This window comes from Eucalyptus grandis, chromosome 4 (assembly GCF_016545825.1).
Source record: "Eucalyptus grandis isolate ANBG69807.140 chromosome 4, ASM1654582v1, whole genome shotgun sequence".
Classification (NCBI taxonomy): Eukaryota; Viridiplantae; Streptophyta; class Magnoliopsida; order Myrtales; family Myrtaceae; genus Eucalyptus; species Eucalyptus grandis.
In genome coordinates, this window is record NC_052615.1 from 14,630,585 (window position 1) to 14,654,482 (window position 23,898).

Here is a 23,898-nt window from a genome sequence, read left to right on the forward strand (position 1 = left end):
TGATAGGCACAATAATGGTCAGAAATACACCCTAGTGGAATGCATTCACTTGAGATTTCAGAAAATTAATAAAAGCTGTTGACGATGGCAAGTGAAACAAACCTCTCTGCATCTGCAAATTAGAAGCACAAACAGTGAAGAGATTCCGTATATTGCAGCAATTGGAATCAAATCAAAAGAATCACCATAATATGGTAGATTAGATCTGTCATATGAAAACTGGAACACTAGCCTAGCATAAAGGACTAATCTGAAAAGGGTTTATAGGAAATCAAATGGCATATCTGACTCTATCCTTGAAAAAGACCTACGAAATAAATATTTTGGTGGAAGCAGCTGGGCGTTTTGACTCGATAGAAGACGTGGACAACACGATTCTCCTTTCACTCTTTCTTGGCAACTTCTGAAGTTAATGAGTTCAAAGCAAGGACTATTCTTCTGTTTTTCACAGTTTCTGCAATGAGCTTATGAATAGAAGATTCAAGATTCGAACTTCAGCCTCAACTAATTGTTTCCATGTTAAAATCGCACTTGATGGAAACCGATGTGGTTACCCTCCCCATCACAACAGTTTGAAATGTCAAGTTTTCTTTGTGATGAGCGGCGCGATGATAACTCGGAATCCTATTCTTTCACCGTAAATCAATTCAATGCGAAAGCAAATACATCTCAAGTAATTTCTTTCGACCACATTGATTAAAAGCTACTAGGCTGCTGGGAAGGGAAAGCAAGGGGAGGTGCCAAGGTACGCATCCATTACTTCAATTTACATGAAGTAGGAATTATTTTCTTGTTTCACGATTGAGAAATATCGACCGAACATACAAAGCTTAGAAAGGAAAACATTGGTATCATACCTTGCACTTCATTTACATGGTGGACAAAAAAGGTGACAATTACTTGCTTAAATTCATGAGAAAGGTGGATCCTCACTAATTAAGACCTCGACCAAAGACCTCAACTACACTCCGTGGTATTTGAGGTGTCATTCATTCAGTCACTTTTGTTGCCTCAGACATCATACCACATAATACTCAATAAAAAAGAAAACATGAACACAGAAAAGGGGTTAGTATATGCCCTGCTGCTTCTTTTTCTACTTCAGGTAAGTACTTGCTTGGACATCCTAAACCAAAACAACACTATCAAAGATGGCAATCTCTTGGTCTCCAGTGGTAAAATGTTCACTCTCGGTTTCTTCAGCCGGGGTAATTCTAGCCACCGTTATGTCGGAATTTGGTATTCTCAAATTTCTGAGCAAACCATTGTTTGGGTTGCTAATCGAGAGAGACCAATCAGTGGCACTTCAGGAGCTCTTTCAATTGATTCTGATGGAAATTTGGTGCTCTATGAGACAAATGGAAGCTTTCCTGTTTGGTCCACAAATGTTTCTTCTGCATTATCCAATCATTCTACTACAGCCCAGCTCATGGATTCAGGCAATCTAGTACTTCGAGATTTTAGCGAAAAGATGATATGGCAAAGCTTTGATTATCCAACAGACACTGTGCTTCCTTTAATGAAAATCGGGTTGAACCGCAAAACCGGTTTGAACCAGTTCATAACATCATGGAAGTCCCCAGACGATCCGACACCTGGCAATTACTCCCTTAGGATCGACGGAACGGGCTACGCTCAATTGTTTCTGCTCAAGGACGGGGATCCATATTGGCGTGCCGGGTCATGGACTGGAGATCGGTGGAGCGGTATACCTGAAATGAGTCGTTCTTTTTAAGCTTTGTAAATGATCTAGACGAGGTTTCTACAATGTATGACGTCATTGACGCATCGATCATCACCAGAATGGTGGTGAACGAATCGGGGTCACTCCGACGATCCACGTGGCACGACAAAGACCGGCGGTGGATAGAATTCTGGTTCGCTCCAAAGGACCAGTGCGATTATTACGGCAAGTGTGGGCCCAACAGCAACTGCAATCCACACATTACGGGCCAGTTCGAGTGCACATGCCTGCCAGGGTTCGAGCCCAAATCCCCGGGCGATTGGTACCTTAGAGATGGATCGGCAGGCTGCGTAAGGAGGGGAGGGGTGTCAGTGTGTCGAAGTGGGGAAGGATTCGTGAGGGTGGCACGTGCGAAGGTGCCGGACACTTCAAAAGCACGTGCCAACATGAGCTTGAACTTGAAGGAGTGCGAGGAGGAATGCCTGAGGGATTGCTCTTGCACAGCTTATGCTAGTGCCAGTGAAAGCCTGGGAGGTTCCGGGTGCCTCATATGGCATGGCGATTTAGTTGATGCAACATTTGTCGATTCAGGTCAAGATTTATATGTACAGGTCGATGCCATTGAGTTAGGTACTCCCTACTTCTGTAACTTATGTTATTAGTACTACTTTTGTTAATGTGATGCATATCCAGCAACCTCATTTGTTTTTATTAAATTAGCATTGTCAAGCAAATGATGAATCGAACTTCACAACAAATTAAATTCATGAGCATAAGAATTCACATCCACAATTCTAGGAATCAAGTTCAAGCTTTTGGATCGTATAAACTGTGTATCGTTTGAGATCCACTTGGTGATATATGGTTTCAAGTCGAGGTTGAAAGAATTTTACTTCCTTTACTTGGCACAAGCATTTTTGAGGTCATTGAATCTGAAATACTGTGTTTGTACTTTCCTTTCAGCTCGTCACAGGAAGACAAGATCCCTCAGCCAAAAGGCAATGGTTGCGATCATTCTAGTTTCAATTTTGACAGCTCTACTTCTCGCCGGCTTCTTCTTGTATGGCTTGGCGATCAAGAAGAGAAAGGGTGCGTCACTTAGTCCTCAACATTAGTGCGCTATTTATTATATTTTCCAGCTAAAATTCATCACCTCTTATTGTTCACCACTTAATAAAGGACGCAAATTTTAGTCGGTTCAATCTTGGAACTATTCTTAGCTATAGGAAGTCAGTTACGGAGTGAATTCTATGTTTTATTTAATCAATTCCGAATCTAAGAACCTTGAACAAAAGAAAGCACGATCATGCCAATTCACATCTCGATGCAGCATTTCAACAATGAAACTAAACCAGCACAAGGCCAGTTTCAGGGTACAAGAGATGGAAATCATAAAGTACAACAATATATAAACCAAGAAGATCTTTTCAAGCTTACAACTTTCATTCGGTGCAACGAAATGAATTACTGAATGAGGAATCTCACAATTTCTCCAAGGTTGTAATGGCATTTATGTGGTTGTCTTGGAAACAGATCGCAGAAGCCATAATCCACAGGTGAGTGATATGACCAGTTCAACGTATTTCAACGGCCCTCAGTGTGTAAAAGACCGCAGTGATGAACCGAGGGGAAACAGAGATGTGCCGCTCTTTGATCTGAGTACCGTAGCTTCGGCAACAAACAATTTCTCCGTCCTCAATAAGCTCGGTCAAGGCGGTTTTGGATCAGTATACAAGGTAAATTTCCATTACACAACAAAGCTAGTTAGAAAAATTGATAAAGACTTGCATAATGGAAATATAATTGACAGGGCGTTATGGACAATGGAATGGAAATAGCGGTCAAAAGACTATCAAAGCATTCAGGACAAGGAGTTAAAGAATTTAAAAACGAAGTCCGGTTAATTGCGAAGCTCCAGCACCGGAACCTGGTGAGAATACTAGGCTGCTGTGTCGAAGAAGACGAGAAAATGCTAATTTACGAGTATTTACCTAACAAGAGCTTGGATACCTTCCTTTTCGGTACATTTTCTGCTCTCCCACTAGTTAGAATACTCTGATTTCATAGATCGACCCATGACAACGAACAATGGTTTGTTGATGTCTTGATCTTGGTCCAGACAAAACGAAAAGATCGTTGCTGGATTGGAGAAAATGGTTCGAAATCGCATCTGGGGTGGCTCGAGGACTCTTGTACTTGCACCAAGATTCAAGGCTCAGGATCATCCACCGAGACTTAAAGGCCAGCAACATCCTACTCGACGCTGCAATGAATCCAAAGATATCGGATTTCGGTATGGCTAGGGTATGCGGCGGGGACCAGATCCGAGGAAACACAAATCGAGTAGTTGGAACATAGTGAGAATTCCTGCCATTGCAATGCTTTACCTGCTTATTGATTCCAAGAGCCTCAACTCAACTAACTAGTCAAAACCCTTTTTTTTCTGCTTCATCTTTTGCACGGCAGCGGGTACATGCCGCCAGAATACGCAATGGAGGGTATATTTTCGATAAAATCCGATGTCTACAGCTTTGGAGTTTTGTTGTTGGAGATCATTAGTGGCAAAAGGAACGGTGCATATTACAATGAAAATCCATCTTCCTTGGTAGGCCATGTAAGTACTAGAACTCTGAATGAGTACAAGAGACAGGACTGGACTCATACATAATACATAGCCTAATATACTCAGCTTGTTCACTACACAATCGCAGGCATGGGAGCTATGGAAAGAAGGAAACTGCGAGGACGTTATCGACGAGTCGATGGGTGATTCATGCACCAAAGAAGAGGCCTTGAGGTGCATCCAGATCGGTCTTTTGTGCGTGCAAGAATTCGCGGATGATAGGCCGGACATGTCCACCGTTGTGTTCATGTTGGCAAATAAAGATGTGGTTCTTGCATCCCCAAAACGACCTGCATACGTTTTCAAGAGCAAGCACCATGGCGCGAATCTATCCGCAAATGACAAACCAGCTTCTAGGAATGACGTTACGATTTCGATGCTCGAAGGCCGCTAATTATGTTATCTCTTGCCATAGATTAGTTTTATGATACGAATTCACTTTAAAAAATATTGCAATAATTTTCGAGATTTTGCCCTAGATTGGTTATATAGCACAAACTCTCTTCAAAAACCCAAGTAGTTTATGCAAGTATTGGGTACTAGAATTCCAAACGTGTTTTGAGCTGGCAAAAGTCCGAAAGAGAATCATTTGCATGGCTCGGCTGTCAAACCGATATGGAATCCTTATGTTCATAATGTTTGATATGTTTTGGAAACTGAAAATTGCATGGTGCTTGCTTTTTAGTTAACTTTGATACTTTGATTATAAATACCAGGATTGGAGTTCCATTTAGGTTATTCTTGTGATCTGATATGCACAGTCGTACTAAAAGGAGTAAATCCATGAAAAATGTTGTGAGACAATAGCCTACTACTCTAAAAAATTAAATATGTATAATGTATACACAGTTTAATATTTAAATGTTACAACATTACCCCTCATGCATAGGCTGAAATTTGGCCTAAGAGCAATCTCGAAAAAGTATAATAATTGATCAAAATAGGGGACTTGAAAGATTTTATTATGGACCTCCTATTATGATAGGAGTATTACATAATTTGATATAGACCCTTGATGTGTTGTTGGATGCTTTATCATGAAAGACCAGGGGTGGTAGCGATGCTTATCCTCTTGCTTTTGTTTTTATTTTTATTTCAATAACATTTCTCACTAACCCAAAATTAATTAAAAGAAAAAAGAAATGAAAAGAAAAGAAACTGAAGAAGGTAATTAATAGTTACAACCACGTTGATTCTGATACAAATTTGCTTAGTGGGCTTTTCCGACATGGCTTAAGTTAAAAGGCAGGCGCGAATCTTCCAGAGATTAGAAAGCAAAGAAAAAGTTTAATTATTAAGCATGGGAAACCGGGGGAAAAAAAAGATGCCGAAATTGACTTACTCAAAGTCGTTTACGTGCACGACGATAAAGTTAAACCAAACCCCAAAAAAAAAAAAAATTAATTTAAAAATTATTATTAAAAAAAAAAAGGAAAAAGAAATCAATTTAACCTCAATTAACGGCCCCGACTACCATGCCACTAGAACCATTCAATTCTCGTGGATCACGTTCTAAGCTTTGAAATTTTTTATTTTTTTATTTTCTTCATATGTTTTGCCACGTCAGCGGGCCACTTTCGTGGTTTTCTTTATTCTAGGCCTCGCAGGGGTAAATCTTAACGTGAGGTCGAGAGCGTTGAACCGGTCCATGTCGGTCGCCTCGAGCCATCGCTTTCGTGACAGCTGGCAGCGGGATTCTGTGCGAACGTGGGGGGGCGGGGCTCAAGGGAGGGAGGGAAGCTCACCACCACCATCCCCAAACCCCAAAAGTCATTTTCATTTGGAGTTCTTTACCCCCAAATGGCACCAACTAAAAGGGTGTTCGGCAAAGAAAAATAGCCATGCAGATAAAAATAAGGGTGTTTAAATAAGAATAAAATAAAATATGTTATATTAATTGATATTAATTCTTGTTCTCATATAAATGCAAAAGAACAACTATCCTCACAATACGTTCTTTCTCTACTATCTCTAACTTACTTTCTCTTCCTCCAATCTCTAATCTTTTATATATTCGCAACACAATATATTTTACAACACGTTAGCACGAATATCTACCAATTGAGTTTTGATGTATTCTTTTATTAATTAACTTATACTTTATCTTCTTCTATCAATTCTTCATTTTTATTGGCAACAAATTTCAAATCTAAAAGTATCCTTCTACTCTGAAGTGGTGGATATTTGAATCCTTTTAACAATCAAATATTAAAAAGCAATACAGGAAGTGAAAAGAATTATCTATCCTTGTGCCATGACATGCTTCTCGCTAATACTATGGAACTCAAATAAAGTGCAAATGCGCGCTGATTTTTATTTTGTCGTCACTTGCATGAGTCTACCAAACTCAATATTTATCCGTTCGAGATCTATCATATCTTGTGAAGGAGGTTGAAGGATAGGTATGATCATACTAAAGCTGTTATCCTCCCTCAAGCACAATATGATTGGCAAAATCTCATACAAAATTTTAAATCGGTGTCGACTATAATTCTGTTTTATTTGATATCGTTTCTCGACTTGAGTTATGCGGTATCAAACTCGCCCCCAAATCTTGGAATTGTTAGAAAACTTTCTCCACCTTCCATGCTTCAAATATTGTGTGCCTTAGCTTAATACCGATCAGTTTGCCACATACTGCGAATTAATTTCTGATTCTTACTATCGAGCAAACTAATGAATTGCTGCTAAAAAATCATGATCTTAGACCTGGTGGCTCAAAAGCATTGCCTAAAGTACATGCTAACTTTGAGAAAAATACTAGCCATTTTAAGGGCTATAAGCGCAGGCAAGAGCATAATTCTAGAATGAATGGCAAGAAATTTAACCGCCCTAGAAAATCAAACTTTAGCCTGAATCATGGCAAAGAAAAGAAGCCAAGGAGGGTGATGAATAATAGTATTTGTCATCGCTATGGCATGACTGGGGATTGGTCATGTACCTGTCGTACGCCAAAACATTTTGTTGACCTATACCAAGCATCTTTATAGAATACGAGCAAGTATAGTGAATCTCATGCCATTGAAACAATCTCTTGCCATAACCAGCACATTGAAGCTAACAATATCTCTAGTTGGTGGGACTCCTCTTCCTCTGAGTAAGCAAATGCATCATTGGATGTCTCTGATTTCTTTGAGGACCTCTAATTACTTTGATGAATCAGATTGGTGGATGATAATTTGAACTTTGAATTTTATGTTGTTTCGCTTTAAATGTATTATTATTTTTAATTGTTCTTTATAAAATGCTAATGAACCTTATACTTAATATTTATTTTGAAATTTTATTCAACTATATAACTAATATGCAACTTTTATGATACTTGATACCTGAAGTTGTCAATATAAATGCAAATGGAAAATGAGAAAATGAAGATGTTTGTTTACTTGATAGTGCAACAACACATACTATATTTTGTAGTAGACACTTTTTCTCAAGTATGACATTGCGTAAGGCACAAATCCATATAATATCAGGTCATGTTCTGATTATTGATGGTTTTGGGAATGCTACAATTATTTTGCCAAATGGCACAATCTTGCATATTGAGAATGCGTTTCTAAGCATTCGATCAAAAAGGAATCTGCTCAGTTTCAAAGATATACACCATAATAGATACCATATTAAGGCTATTTATGAGCAAGATAAAGAATATATTGGCATTTCCTCTTATAAGATGGGCACGAAGACCATCCATGAGAAGCTAGAAGCTTCTTCTATGGAGTTTGTATTGTGTCATGATTAAAGTACATTGAAACCTACGCCACTATATCCTGGAGATTAGGAAGCCCTGATTAGTTTGGACTGTGGCGTGATCGTCTTGGTCATCCTGACGCTTCAATGATGCGTAGGATAATTTAAAATACAAAATGGCACCCTTTAAAGGATATAAAGGTATTGTTATCCAAAGATTATAATTGTGAGACTTGCTTACAAGGAAAGCTCATTATCAAACCTTCTATAACAAAAGTTAATCTTGAATCTCATTTATTCTTGTAAAGAATTCAGGGTGATATTTGTGGACCAATACAACCACCAAGTGGACCATTTCAATATTTTATGGTACTAGTGGACACATCCTGTAGATGGTCCCATGTTTGCCTATTATCTACGCATAATGTTACATTTACACGTTTACTTGCGCACTTGAAGTGTGGTATACCGATAGGATCAAAAGATATTATTCCTCGAAAACGAAGGGGAAAGAATCCGAAATCCGCTCTAGAAGAGCCTAGCATTGTGCTTGCTCCCAAAGAGTTTATTGCCCCTAAAGAGGCGCAAATCCATGAAAGGAGCACTAGCCCCGGGAATACTGAGAATTCCATTACATATTGTAATGAAATTTGGGATCGAAATGAAATCATCATTGATGATGCTTTTGCATTCTCAGTTGCTCATAAAATTATGGATGATGATTGTGAGTAGCAATCCATTATTGAATGTCATCAAAGGCAAGATTGACCTAAGTGGGAGAAAGCAATTAAAAAGTTTGAGTGCTTCCCTAACTAAACGAGAGGTTTTTGGACACATGGCTTTCGTATTCCCGATAATGTAAAGCCTGTTGGATATAAATTGGTATTTATCAAAAACGAAATGAGAAAAACGAGGTTGTCGGGTATAAAGCCCGACTCGTTGCCCAAGGATTTTCCAGGAGACCTAGGATTGATTATAATAAGACATATTCATATGTGATGGATATGATTACATTTCGTTTTCTCATTAGCCTAGCAATCTTTGAATTGAAATGCGTCTTATGGACGTTGTAGCAGCATATCTATATGACTCATTAGACTCTGATATTTATATGAAAATTCCTGAGGAATTCAAAATACTTGAAGCATGCACTCCCTGCAATTTATTTTCAATAAAATTGCAAAGATCCCTATATGGGTTAAAGCAATCCGATTCGCATGTGGTATCAACATCTAAGTGAGTACCTAATTAAGGGAAATGTACAAGAATGATCTATGTTTGCCCATGCGTGTTTATTAAGAAATCAGAAATCGGTTTGCTATTCCACTAACTCTAGTTTAGTTGGATATGCTTGGCTATGCTGGATATAGATCCGATCCACATAAGACTCGCTCTTAAAAGAATCGATGAAGAGATACTTGGTCACGAAATAACCGGGTATTTATTTTGTTATAACGGCACCGCTATTTCTTGGCGTTCTACAAAGCAATCGCTAGTAGCTACATCTTCTAACCATTCTAAGATTATTGCTTTATATGGAGCTAGAAGAGAGTGTGCTTGGTTAAGATCCGTTATAACACATATTCATAATTCATGTTGCTTGATATCAGTTACAAATTCTCCTACTATAATTTATGAAGATAATGCTGCTTGTGTTGTACAAGTCAGGGGAGGATAAATCAAAGGTGATAGGACCAAGCATATCTTGCCGAAATTTTTCTATACTCATGAACTTCAAGAAAGTCGACAAATTGATGTTAAATAGATTCGATCCATAAATAATCTTGCAGATCCTTTTACCAAATTATTGCCAACATCAAGTTTTGAGAAATTAGTATATGGCATTGGTATGAGGCGAGTTCACAAGATGCAAGATTGATTAGCTCTAGCAGTGGCTACATGGCTCAATTGAGGGGGAGATATTATGAACTATGCATTGCAGCATTGATATGCGGCGAGTTCACAAGATGCAATAATGATTAAAATAGTATATATCACGAGAAATTCTAAATTAAGTGCTCTGCACCTTTTCCCTTTTGTGATTTTTACATATCATACCCAAAATTAATTTTTTGACCATAAAAAACTTTAAACTTGTACATCTCTTACAAATTTTTCCTTCATTAATTTTCATTAAATTTTACCATTAAATTGTTAAGTTGAATGACACGTGATAATTGATGAGTATATCAATTTAGGGTTTGTACCCAAAATACTCCTTTTTGTCACATATATCATAATTTATGGTTTTTCATAGTTTTAATTCAATTTTAACTCCTTTTGAAAACTAATAAAGATCAATGATAAATTTATCACAAATTACCTAATTTGCGATTTTTTGTGTTCTTTTTTTTTTTTTTTTTTTTTTGGTTAGTCATACTCTATTCCTACTCTACACTCACTCAAACTTTTGTCCTGCCTCTTATGGCGGCGTGAGTCGAAACTCACTCCCGAAACTTACACGTCCCCACCCCATCCCCTCCCGAGAATGTGGGAATGATTTTTTGTGTTCAAAAAATTAGTTTGAGGTAATTATGTCACAAGTATACCAATTTATGGTCATTGCTAGTCAAAAAATTAATTTGAAGTAAATATATCATAAGTATACTAGTTTGAGATTTTTCATGATATTAAACTTTAATAAAAATTAATTTATTAGGTGATATAAAATGTTCTCAAATCTCGCGTTAGGGCTTGGACACAGTTGCCTGAAGCCGATTGGTTATGCATAGAAGAAAGTAGGTGATTGATCCATAGATTTTTGTTATACATTATGAGAGTCCGATTCTAAAGAGGTAGAACTGGGACTGTTAATGTTCTTTTGGGTTAAACATGTAAATAGGTAGACTAGTCAATCGATGATGATTAAGTAAGGTAGTAGATACAGGTGACAGCCTCTTAGGAAATTCAGGTCAATGAGAGAGTCAGGTACGCTCCATCAGCACGTCTGCATTGCCATAAAAGAAGGCGTTGGGAAGTGTAGATGGAAAGCCATTTCATTCTAAAAAAGAGTTGAAAACTTGAGAGGATTGCCGTTTGAAGTGTTTGCAAGTAATTGAAGTGCTCACTTCTCAGATTATGTCAAGAATATGACATTCAATTGATTATTTCATGCATATGGTATAATACCATATTAAATATGTAATGTGAAAAATTTATGTTTTTGGGATTAAAGAAAAAAAATGTTATCAACTTGAACTTATAGATCCCATGGACAAATAAAAGTATCATTTTTATCACTTACACTGATGAGGTGATGTAATCGATCAACCACTTGATTAGTATGCCTCGTTTCAATGCACATTTCTATTCCTTAGCCCCATATCCCTGAACAGTATTTTTTGGTATGCATTCCAACTAATTTTTAGCTTTTGAATTTTAAATGCCTGCTTCTTAGTTATTTCCTAGCATTTCTCTGTCATTGTCACATAGTGTGATGATGATCATGTAAAATACCTTCTATTCGCAGCCAATTCCACTTCATCATAAGTGACACATAGTCATTTTCACCTAAGACAGTGACCACCTCATGACGTGTGTCCCTTGAGGAATACAGACACCACCACGAGGTGGTACCAATTTACATATCTATCATAGATTTCAAACAAATATATAGAACATCTTCTAGAATGACTGCCGCAAGTTGATCTCCATGGTCCAAACAAAAGGTGGCGCTACGCGGAATTTTGTGCGGGATGTCGCTCGCGCATGCGCGAGAGAGAGATATCGGGCAACCACGGGGGTGACTATAGCCTTCGAGAGACCGCTGTCTCTCCCCTTCTCAACAGATTGTTCCTTTTTCCATTTCCCCCTTCTTTTTTGTTTTAATGTATCTAAGCTCATCATCTCTCCCGAGTTGAGTTATTTCATTTAGAGTACATACGTTTGATGTATGTCTGAGTATATACCCTCCCGGGACATTACCGAACTCCATTTGAGCATATCTCATCCACGAACATTACCAATCTCCGAGAAGAATGAACATTTCCTCATAAACCTTTGACATGCGTATTATACAAGGCAAAAGCCATTAAAAATCCTAAACTATGCTAACTATGATACATTTACCTTATTTATTTATTTATTTTGTGACCGAGGATCTGCCAGAGCCTATCCTTGTCGGCTTACGCCGATTTGGGGTCTCATGGGTCTCCGCGGTGGAGGCCAAACAACGACTATATCTCGGGGGAAACTAGCCCAACAACCCATCGCCAAAGCCCCCGCTTTAATTACTAATAACGCAAGGTTTCGAACTCTTAACCTCCTTCGTTGGAAGAGAGATCTCAATCAACTACACTGCCCATGGATGGGTATTTACCTTAATTTTTTTTGTGATATGAAAAACCTCAAATTTGTATTTATATGATACATTCACTCTCCTCAAAATTTTGTCAATGAAAACAGTTAAAAATTTGTCTAAATGGAGTTAGAAAGCAAATAGTGTTAATGTGACACTTACGTGGCTTAATTGAAATATAAACGACATTATTTTGGCTGAAAAATCATCTAACTAAACTTTAATGGAGGTAAATACGTCACATAAGTACAAGTTTGGGATTTTTTATGTAATAAGAAAACAGTTCAGAATAAATGTGTTATATTTGGTATAATTTAGAATTTTTAATGTCACAAAAAAAAAAAAAAAGCTTAGAGCAACTGTGTTATAGTGGACATAATTTAAAAGTTTTTTATGGCTTTTTTCTATCATATAATCTATGAAATTAGGGAAAAGTGAGGAGGGATAGTAAGTCATGATTTCTGTTTTAACCTGCCGAACGTCAAGACAAAGCGAAGCACCCATCTATGTAAAACTAAGGGGTACAACCACACAAAGTTTACTTCTAGAGGACAATTTGACCTACACTATATTGTTAAGGAATAAGGACGATAATTAAACAATGAAAATAGGCTCTAATTTCTCTAAAAATAATCATTTATATCACTTCAAATAACCAATCAATTAAAATATTTTCACTATCGACAATAATTTATGTCTAAATATTATTGTGAATGATAAAAATATTTAATGTCCATTTACTTTTGTGAGTAACACATGCAATTATTTCTAGAAATGATTTTAAAATTATTTTTTATTTTTGGCAGAACAAATGCAATGAAAACAATCTTTGTTTATATATATATATATATATATATATATTTAGGGTTAAGATCTAAAGAATTACGATGCACTGGAAATCTCAATTTTATTCAAGGTTTTTTATATCGCTATATGTGATCTATGCCAACGTCGAACGAGTAGAATAGACCACGTGCCTCTCTTTAATTGCAAAACTTTCTTGTTTTTTAGGGGGGTCAAATTCTCTCATCGCAATTTACTATTCACAACAATTTTTTTTTTTTGAATGAACATACTGAAATGCATTAGTAAGAAAAGTTTTTAGTACAAACATCTCTAGCATTAGCACACAATAAATCCAAAAGAGCAGACAGGAGACTATTAACCTAATTCCTAATAAGGCATCCTATTTGTTGGGCTTTGGCTAGCCAGTCAACCACCTTGTTTGTATCTTGATAGCAATGGGCTAAAATAATACCCGAAGATTCTTCCAGTTTGCGCTTGGCCCTGTCCACTAAAGACTGTACCTCCCAACTTAGAAAGTCTGAAGAGAGAACCGCAGCCAACAGCATACTACAGTCAGAGTGTATGAGTATCTCTCATTCTGGTCTATTCGGGGCAATCTTTGAGGAAATAAAGTCTAGGGTTTTAACCAATGCTTGTGCCTCTGCTATTTCAGTTGATTTTACCTCTATGAATTTAGAAAACCCATCAATGATCCCCCAAGGGCGTCCCTGCAGATACAAGCCACAACTGCAGACAAGGGGGGAGTCGCTGTTGGGAGACTGAAGCACAGCCGTCTTCAACATTGAACATGTGCTGCAGCACGAGGTTTGCACTATACAGGCACGTTCTAAAGGCACCTAATTCCAAGACAATCCTCATCTAAGTCGTTGACCTATCTTTAGGACGACTCCAACGTCTAACTATTTTCTTTTTCAAACAATCACTCAACTAATCCTAAACATATCACACGTTTATGAAATCAGTTTTGAATTTTTCAATTTCTTTAGTTTAGTCTTAATTTTTTGCGTAAAACTTCCATATAATCATCCCGATTAATTTTCATAAAAAATTATTAGGATCTAGTCATCGTCAATCATTTAACATGGTACGCCGTCATGTCAACAACAAAAATTGGTCGGAAATATTACATTAGACTTCCGCGCAAAGTTTTTTTACCAAATTGACAAAATTGAAAAATTTGCGACTAAATTAAAATCCGCACGATAGGTTTGGACAGACTCTCCATGTGTTTTACAAGCTCAAAAACATTAGAATTATTGATCATGTATTTAAACATTATACGAATTTTCTTTTAGACTTCGTTTATTTTGCTAAAAATGAATGATTTGGAAAATATATTTAAAAAATAATCGATTGTATCGTTGACAAAAATTGAATAAACGAAAAATATCTTCTTTATCCATAAAAATGTCTATACATAAATTATCGTCGATAATGGAAAAATTTTCATCGACCAACTATTTCAAATGATACGAATGATTATTTTTACTAAATTATTCATTTTTCACAAACACTATCGGAGCCTTAATCACTAACTACAATGAGCAAAATTTCCCTGAGATTACGAACTGACCCCACAAACAATCTTAAATAATTTTTGTATTGAATTTCCTCCAAATGTGATTTTCGTTGGCTCATTTCTTTTAATTTCCTGAGATTACGATTTAGCCAATTCAGAAAAAGAGAAAAAGTAGGGGCAGAAGGAAATTAATAAACTAGAGAAGAAACGCGTTGCTTGAGGTGAAGGCATGAACAGAAAGAGCCACGGATTGAACGGAAGTTGACCCACCCGGTCGTTACGGGATAAACCCCCTTCATTATTCCAACGGCATCGCGCCCAACGACCGACACGTGGCAAATGCATTGAACCAGTAATCACAAAAATATTCGATTGTACGGACATTCCTTTATTTGCAGGGATGCAATATTAATTCGGCATTACCGTTAGTATATAGCTTCCCTTTTATCGGTTTCCGTTAATTCAGCATACCAGTAGTAAATAGCCATTAGAAATTGTTGACATGGTATCCAGTCGTTGCCATCCATTTTACGTGGCGCATGCCAACATGGGCAAGGGTACTCATGTCATGGCAATTGACTAGAAGTTTCACATAAAAATTTAGAATTATATTAATAAAATTGAAAAGTTTAGAAATGTATAGATATCAATACAATAACTGTAGGATTGAATTGGTAATGCCCCTCCCCCCACCGCCAACGCAACCAACCCCTCCCCAAAAAAAAAAGAAAAAGAAAAAAGAAAAACCGAAGAAAAAGGTAGAAAGAATACTTATCATATGTGAATACCACAGAGGAGGATGTAATTGACATATTATATTATATGTTGTCAAGGAGCTAGAGTGGGGACGCATGAGAAAGGAAGCAGGGTTTTACAATCTACATACAACACGTAGTAATTTGTGAAATAGATATAAGATAAGATCAAATAAAAGAAGAAGAAGAAGAAGAAGAAGAAGACAGATTGATGGGAAATAAGGCGTCACAATTTAGCTCCCCCATTGACCTAGTCGCCTCTAGGTCCATCTTCACGTGACTCATGAAAAGAAACAAAGGCCGCATTATAGGCAGACAAGAGACCCATGAATGATTGGATTAGACTTGAACTTTGTTGGCTGATGATAGGCTTTTCCTTGCAAATATGGCATGATATAAATGTAGGCAACTAATTTTTTTTTTTTTGGTGACCCAGGGAATCCGCGCACCATATTAACGCAGATAGCCCGAAAGGCCCAGGGTAACGGGAGGTAAACCCTGGGGGCAACACGTGCTTGCCACCACACACGTGCCACCGGGTAAGTCACCCTGCGACGCTCGGATATCGAACTCCTTCCCTTGCATTAGGGGGAGAAGCTCACCGCCAGCAGCGCCACCCAGGTGGGTGGTTAGGCAACTCAACTTTGATATTTGATTGAGGCAAGAAAATAAGAGTTTGTTAAGGAGTTCACTTTTTATTTTTATTTTTTGGTTCAATTCTCATAGATCACCCGATATGTGTTTTTTTTTCTAATGGGTAATACCTGGAATCTTCCAAAATTTATAAATATTGACACTCAAAACTTTTAAAATTATTGGTAATTTAAAAAAAATGTAAATTACCCATTTGATAATTGCAATTTCTATCTTTTTTTTCTTTTATGGAGCGTTTTGTTAACAAGTATACTTGTTAATTTTCAATTCATTGTCTCTTCTCATGTTATGTGTTGCCCCTATCTTGAAAATTGAACCATTCCTAATTAAGCATGCTTAACTAGTTCCCTAGGGCACACGTTAACATAATCCTTTTATGAATTAGTAAGGTGATGTAATGAAATAACTCAAGTAGGAATTTTCCTAACCTACTTGTTGCGTACTTTAAAAAAAAAAAACTCAGAATTATCCTTATTTTTAACACCAATATCACTTTACTCCCTCTTTTTATAAAAATCACTAATTTACATCCTGAGTTTTGGCTCTGGAAACCAATTTGTACTCGACATTAGTTACCATCAATAGGGATGAGTATAGTTTTAGGGTAGAACCTAGAATCGGAGAACCACATAGGTGAGAACCTGCTCAATTTAAGGTTTCAAGATATACAAGATGAGTTCCAAATTTCAAAAATTGGAGAACCCATTTCAATGGGTAGTCTAAATTTTAGACAAGTGGAACCTGGAACTTAAAACCTGAATCTAAAATAAGTTTTTCTATTTTTCTTGGTGTATATCTTCATACGATTTTACGGTATTCTATGGCATCCAATGATAAGTGTATAGTATGAACCACTAGTCTGAACTTCTATTTTATGATAGAGACTTCTACTTTATTAATGTTTCATGCTCTACATTGTCAAACATAAGTTATGGTCAACAGATTAGCAATAAGTGATAGTCATTAAATATAATAATTCACTACAATGGTTTGATTAATTATACAAGTGGACCCTAGAACTTATACTATCATTAGAACCGACACTAGAACCTATGATTGAGTAGGTTCCAAGTGCATAGTAGTTTCAGGTTCCAAAAAATGAGGAACTTATTACAATGGATAAATTCTAAATTCCAAATAGAACCTAAAACTGCTCATTCCTAACCATCATAACTCTAAGGACAATATCTACATTCTCCTTCCCAAATTGGCCCTAGAGAAATTTTAAATTTCTCACGTAGGCAAAACTTCCAAAACAACTTAAAATCCAATTACCCAAATCCTAAATCAAGCTCCATGGTACCCCGATGAATATCCACCTCGCTCGTTGTCATCCACCAATGATCTCCCATGCTTCCACCCTCCCTTCCTCTCATGATCAATCAAGGTTGCCAAGGTATCGGCGACCTCAATCCACATGCCTTCTCATGGGCTTGGACCACCTCAAATTGAGGTAACAGGCCTATGGACTTGGATAACCTTAGGTTGAGGTCATCCATGGCAACTTGCAACCTTAGATATATCATGATTTGACACATAATCACAAAGAAATAAAAAATCAAGACGAGAAAAAGAAATATAGGCACAAAGTTTTTATCCCGATCCATCCTTAAATTAAGGTTACATTCAAATGAGCATTCCACCATGGTTAATACCTCACACCTCTCTATTATAACTCTTAATTTACAAGAGAAAAATGTTATATATGCCCAGTAGCTATTCATAGGCTGAAACTCAAATTACCAATAAAATATGGACTTAAATTGTAAAAGCCTTCCAACACAGCTTAGGGGCACTGCCTCCTCGACCATTGGACCCCCGCCTGCTCATCGAGGAACGCAACTTCTATGCCTTCCTACCGATGGGGATTATGAATCATACTCCTAACAAAATGGAGGTCATGAGTAGCATCAAGACTACAGACCATGGTGGTCATAGAGAGAGAGAGAGAATGGTGGGGCGATTGTCTGCGGCAGTGGATGGTGGTGGGTAAAGAGATATTAGAATTCGTGGCATCGGATCTTGCGAAATTAGAAACTGAGATTCCGGCTAAAGTCTGAATGACGGAAAATAGAGCCTTTGTACTATGGGACTAGCAAATAGTTAGTTCAACATGGGTTTAGAAATAGAGACTCAAGTGGCATCAACATCAGTGGTAACTATAAATCTTTTTGTGATACACGCCACCCAAAATTTAAAGCAAACTGGCAATATCATTGATCTTATTGCAACAACGATGGCTTTCAAGAAATCAAGCTCTTGGGAAAGGAATAGGCAATGTGTTGCCGTCCTCCACAAACACGCTAACTTCTTTTTATCTTTTGAAAAGCCGGGGTTGACGGTGGATGATGTCCGGAGTCACGTGGGCTTGTAGTCTAAGTAGCATCAACATGCAACACGAATACGCAACATAATACAACACGACACGTCGACACGTCATTTTTAAAAATAGAAAATTTCGATACATATTATGATACGTTATATATTAAATAAATATTTTTATTTTTAATTAATTTAATTCAAATTCAGTATTTTTATTTTTCAAAATTACTTTTTAATCTCATTTATTTATTTTTCTAATTAAAAAGAAATATTCTTTCCCTCGTCCATCCCTCAAATTTATTTTTCTTTCTCTCCCCACCATCGTCCATTTCCCCCGACTTTATTTTTCTTTCCCTCCCCACCACTAACAGACAGGCTGTCCTATCACTTTCCCTTCCCCAAAAATACAGGATGGCCATTAGGGTTCCTTTTTTTAATTACTTTTGAGTTTTCTATCAAAAATCCTAGCTTTACCTCCTCCTCCTCGCCGCTCACCGTAGGACCCTTCTTCTTCTCCTCCTCTCGATCCTTCTCCTTCCTCATTGCTTGCCGCACGACCCCTTTCCTCTCCTCTTCCTCTTGATCCTTCTCCTCTCTTCCTCACCGCACGACCGCCTTTCTCTCCTCTTCCTCTCGCCTTCGGCCCTTTCTCCCTCGCAGCTGCAGCCTCGTTGGATCCATTGCAGCATCACAGTGGTGGCCCTCACCTCAATCTATGCTCTTTCTCTAACCGTCTCTCGCCGTCGTAGGCTCACCATCTCTCACCGTTGTGGGCTCACTGTCACTCGCGGCCTCGTCTTTGCTCCCTCACTATCGCTTCCACCCTCCATCGTCTGCCAGACACATGTGTCCAAACGTGTCGGGCAACAATTGACCACGTGTCGGAAAATTCAACGGCCGATGATCGCATGTCCGACCGTATCCGAGCGTGTCGACGTGTCCAACACACTCCGATATGTGTCAAACACGACACGGAAGCACGTGTCAGTGCTTCATAGCTTGTAGTCCTTCACCATATTTAGCAGTCCATGCTATGGCCTCACGGTTGAATGGAAAGAGCAAATCCCACTTACTCATCATAAACCACGCGCAAGAGAGAGAGAGAGAGAGAGAAAAGGATGCGGATGATACGTTTCCTACTTCCTTTCATGCTCAGCTTTTTCACCATCAAAGCTGCTGAATTCACCCTCACCTTGAACACCTTGACCGGCCATTACTGCTTAAACTCAAGCGCCTTCACCCCCAATAGCACCTATCACGCCAACCTCAATCGCGTTCTCGATGATCTCGTCAGAGACGCGGGCGCCAACCCTGATAACGGGTTCAACTTCACTTCAAGCAAAGCCAGCTCGAGCAACGCCGTCTACGGCAGCTTTATGTGCAGAGGCGATGTCTCCAAGAAAGAGTGCGCGGATTGCGTCGGGAACGCGAGTATTCAAATAACCCAGTTATGCCCGATGACAAAAGTCTCCTTCCTGTGGTACGATCGGTGCATGTTGCGCTACTCCGACACGAATTTTACCAGGAAGGTCGAGCTAAAACCTCGGTTGGCTGGATACAATGAAGAGAACATATACCAGCCTGCTGAATTCATGAAGGTACTGACTGTCACTATGGATCACGCGGCTAGAGAGGCTGCTCGGCATCCTCCTAGGCTGTATGGCCATGGCGACGCCAAGTTTAGTCAGGAGAAAACGTTGTACACGTTCGCACAGTGTGTGCCTTACCTTTCCAAAAACGATTGTTGGGAGTGCCTTCGCAACGCCACATCGAGCCTCTTAAGCCTCCAAGAGGGGAAAATTGGAGGCCGAGTGTTGCTTCCGAGTTGCTTTGTCAGGTTTGAGATTTACCCGTTTTACGGGAGCAGCTCAAAAGGTAAGGCAGAACCTAATAGTTGATTTTTCAAAAGTTCATCATCATGCTTCTTACTACTTCAAAGATTACAACAGAATTTGTGTTGTCCGCTTTGCAATTTCTTGACCATTGGGTAGTGTACCCCGATAACAGAAGACATAAAAACTCCAAATTTGCCCAAAACAGATGCCTCTTATTGTTGCTTCATTTTATTGTATCTGCACTCTTACTAATATGAGATTAGAAGGGCATAATCTTGGAGTTTTTCCTATCTAACTTATGTGGAGGAGAAAAATGCTCCAGAGCTTTGAGAAGCTTCATTGTAAACCACAATATCATTCTACATTATGATTATATATGAAAATTAGCAAGCATCATCTTCTTGATAAGTCAAAAGCTGAATGATCAGATTGAACATCTTAATTACCTTGTAAACCGGACCAAATCCTCCTTCTCCTAACTTCTTGTTGTTCGAGAAGTTATCTGTGGCAGCTTCTATCGTTTGCAGATCAAATTGCAGGGAATGGAGTTCAGAAATTTGCCTCTTAACTGGCAGTTAAATAATTCAGATATCTTTAGACTCTGGTGAAACAGAATCAATAAAATTGTATGCATGCAATAGCAGTGTTTCTTCGAGTTACCAATCTGATCTTCTTTTATACCACTTTTGCTCCCCTTCTTAGGATTATTTTTCTTCCTCGTAGTATATGCCAGATTATCATGTAAAAAAGTAGCGCCACTCCTACGGCTGCGGCAAGGATTGCAGCATATATTTTCCACTTAAAGTGCACTTTCCCTGCATTTGTTGTCGGAGTTAAAGTTTCATTTACATACATGGAAGTATGGCTCGTTCTAGTCATGGCAACGTCATGTTCCAGCACACACACGAGACAAGATATTCCCAACTCCATTCAAAAGCTGTGGCAGACAGTTGAATTGACTGTACTTAACCGAAACGTGCGTTGAGTAATCCAACTGCAAAGATTTCAACTGTAGCAGAATTGAAAAAAAAATAAAAAAATAAAATCTTTTGCTGGCTGAGAAACTCGAATAACTCCTTGAAGAGCAAAGAAACAGCTTATATTATTGTCTTATTTCTCCTGATCTTGTCTTGATGAAACTGTTTGCTTCTGATAGTTGTTGCACTCATTTCCGTAACATTTGCAACTTCCAAGTTCTTGTGCCTTCTTTTACAGCTCGTACTCTTGTCAAGACGACAATGGTGGCAACGATGATATCAGTATCTGCAGTAGTGTTGCTGCTCTTAGCCTTTCTTATGTACTGCCTTCGGCTGGTGAGGAAAAGAGGTGTGGTAATCTTGCCTTGATAGAAGCTTTTCGACCATATATATTACTCAGTCTGTTTTACAAGTAGGTAATTATTTAGATGTTTAGGGATAAGAAATCCATTAAATTAAAATTGGAGCTAATCTAGCCAGGATTTTAGGCTACAGGGTGGTTGATTTCAATTCTGGAAACCTTGATCAACGAAGCTGCGAAAACAGTGCTTGATAATTAAAAATGCTATATTGTGACAGCAGATAGAAGAGGAAAATTTGCATCGTTCCTTCCTCTACAAAGAATTCCCAAATTGGCTAGAACGGCAAAACAAGAAGCAGTACAGAATTGCTTTCATTTTCATAAGCGCTTTGTTCAACTGTGTGACAGCAGATAGAAGAGGGCGTAATCATCAGTTTGGTGTTGCCACAAGTTCAACATATTTTGATGAAATTCCAGGTCTAGAAGTCCTCGACAGCGAAGGTAGGGGAAAAATAGATATACCGGTCTTTGATTTTGAAACTGTAGCTGCAGCAAGCAATTTTTCCTTTGCCAATAAGCTTGGCCAAGGCGGTATTGGATCTGTATATAAGGTAATTAATCTCCCTATTCAACTGAATCCAAATGGTGATTGGATATTAATATGTATATTCTTCCAACTTCAATTGTCTGTCCCTTATGGGGAATGATGTCCTTGAATAAAATGCTCGGAAAGGAACCAGTTTTATTGTAAAGGACTGTTCTGCTATTTTGAAATTCTCGAAAGGTATTGTGATCTGATTACTTCCACTATATATATGGAGGTGCATCTTGTGTCGACTCTTATCTACCCGTCGTCACAAACACATGAAGAAAACATCCTCCCGGGAAGTTTACTCATAGCAGCTTTTGAGCCACTGGCTTCACACGACAGGTCTAAATATTTATTCCTGTGATGTGTTCATTTTCACAGGGTGTTATGAATGACGGAACAGAAATAGCAGTTAAAAGGCTCTCGAAATACTCTGGACAAGAAAACGAAGAGTTCAAAAATGAAGTCAGGTTGATTGCCAAGCTCCAACACCGGAATCTAGTGAAAATCTTAGGTTGCTGCATTCGAGAAGACGAAAAATTGTTAATTTATGAGTATTTACCTAATAAAAGCTTGGATTCATTACTTTACGGTAAGTAACCTCTTCCAATGGCCAAAAAAATTTCGGTCTACAGGTAGTAATATGGATAATAACTTGAGGTAATCCCCAAAATTGGTCCAGATGAAACAAAGAGATCACTTCTGGATTGGGGGAAAAGGTATGAAATCGCTTATGGGGTGGCTTGAGGACTCATGTATTTACATCAGGATTCAATCTTGAGAATAATCCACAGAGATTTGAAAGTTAGCAATGTCTTACTGGATGTTGCACTGAACCCCAAGATTTCAGATTTTGGGTCGGGACATAGTGAGTATTTTTCTTAAGCATTAAATTCTACATCATCTAATTAAAAAATGAGATATTAGAGCATGGAAAAAGAACGCCAACCAACCATTTTCTTTCTTTCATACTAAAATTTCAACCTTTTGTTATGTCCCCCAAACTTCAAAAGGAATTTTATAAGATGAATGAGATGCTGATTACTTTTCTTCTTTTTGGCTTCCACAGTGGGTACATGGCACCGGAGTATGCTATGCAAGGCCAGCTATCTATAAAATCAGATGTGTACAGTTATGGAGTTTTGTTGCTAGAGATCATCACAGGCCAAAGAAATAGCGGGTGCTATCATATGAACCCCTTTTGCTATTTAATTGGCCATGTAAGTATGAAACTCTTATATAATTCATCGCTATGCACAACTTGACCAGGCTCTACAATCGCATTGTCACAATCTGAGGTGTCTGGTGTGTGTTATGTCCAGGTATGGGAGCTGTGGAAAGGAGGAAACTGCATGGACATTGCGGACAAATCAATTGGCAATACATATTCTGAAGAAATCGTATCAAGGTGCATTCAAATCGGTCTTTTGTGCGTGCAAAGATATGCATCGGACAGACCAACTATGTCCACAGTGGTTTTCATGTTGGGAAATGCTGATGTGGTACTTCCGTTCCCGAAACAGCCCGCATTCATCGACGAGAGTGACTACAATGGAAATATTCAGTCGACATGTAACCAAACATGTTCTGTTAACAGAGTTACAATTACTGCTGTTGAAGCTCGCTAGCCACATGCCACCACAAGTCCACTACGGTACTACTCAACTTGAGAAATTGAGATGCTTCCTGTATCGGTAGATAGACGACACCTGAAGGCTAATCGTGTTGTGTATGAGCTAAAAGTTGCTCTTGTGCTTAGGAGAAAAGTTTACATGTAGATTAGATATAATAGACTACTTTTGCAAATTTCCTTGAATATACATGAGGTAGGAATTATTTTCT

At 38.2% G+C, this 23,898-nt stretch overlaps 2 protein-coding genes across 2 annotated transcripts; both read left to right on the forward strand.

Annotated features, from left to right (window-relative positions):
* Positions 1–605: 605 nt before the first annotated feature.
* Positions 606–23,898, forward strand: LOC104442762 (G-type lectin S-receptor-like serine/threonine-protein kinase RKS1). The gene is given in 8 exon segments (XM_039310726.1): positions 606–1,727; positions 1,730–2,314; positions 2,648–2,773; positions 3,218–3,420; positions 3,495–3,705; positions 3,870–4,041; positions 23,126–23,276; positions 23,379–23,898. Coding segments are annotated over 8 exon segments (2,430 nt in total). The 5' UTR covers positions 606–1,051; the 3' UTR covers positions 23,685–23,898.
* LOC120292868 (cysteine-rich receptor-like protein kinase 25) lies at positions 19,429–22,905 on the forward strand. The gene is made up of 2 exons (XM_039311372.1): positions 19,429–21,515; positions 21,749–22,905. Exon 1 carries the CDS (start codon positions 19,473–19,475, stop codon positions 20,250–20,252), a length of 780 nt encoding a protein of 259 aa, XP_039167306.1. The 5' UTR covers positions 19,429–19,472; the 3' UTR covers positions 20,253–21,515; positions 21,749–22,905.

Bases quoted from the DNA above. Each gene is read 5' to 3' on its own strand.
- LOC120292868 (XM_039311372.1), top strand. From the start codon at position 19,473: ATGCGGATGATACGTTTCCTACTTCCTTTCATGCTCAGCTTTTTCACC.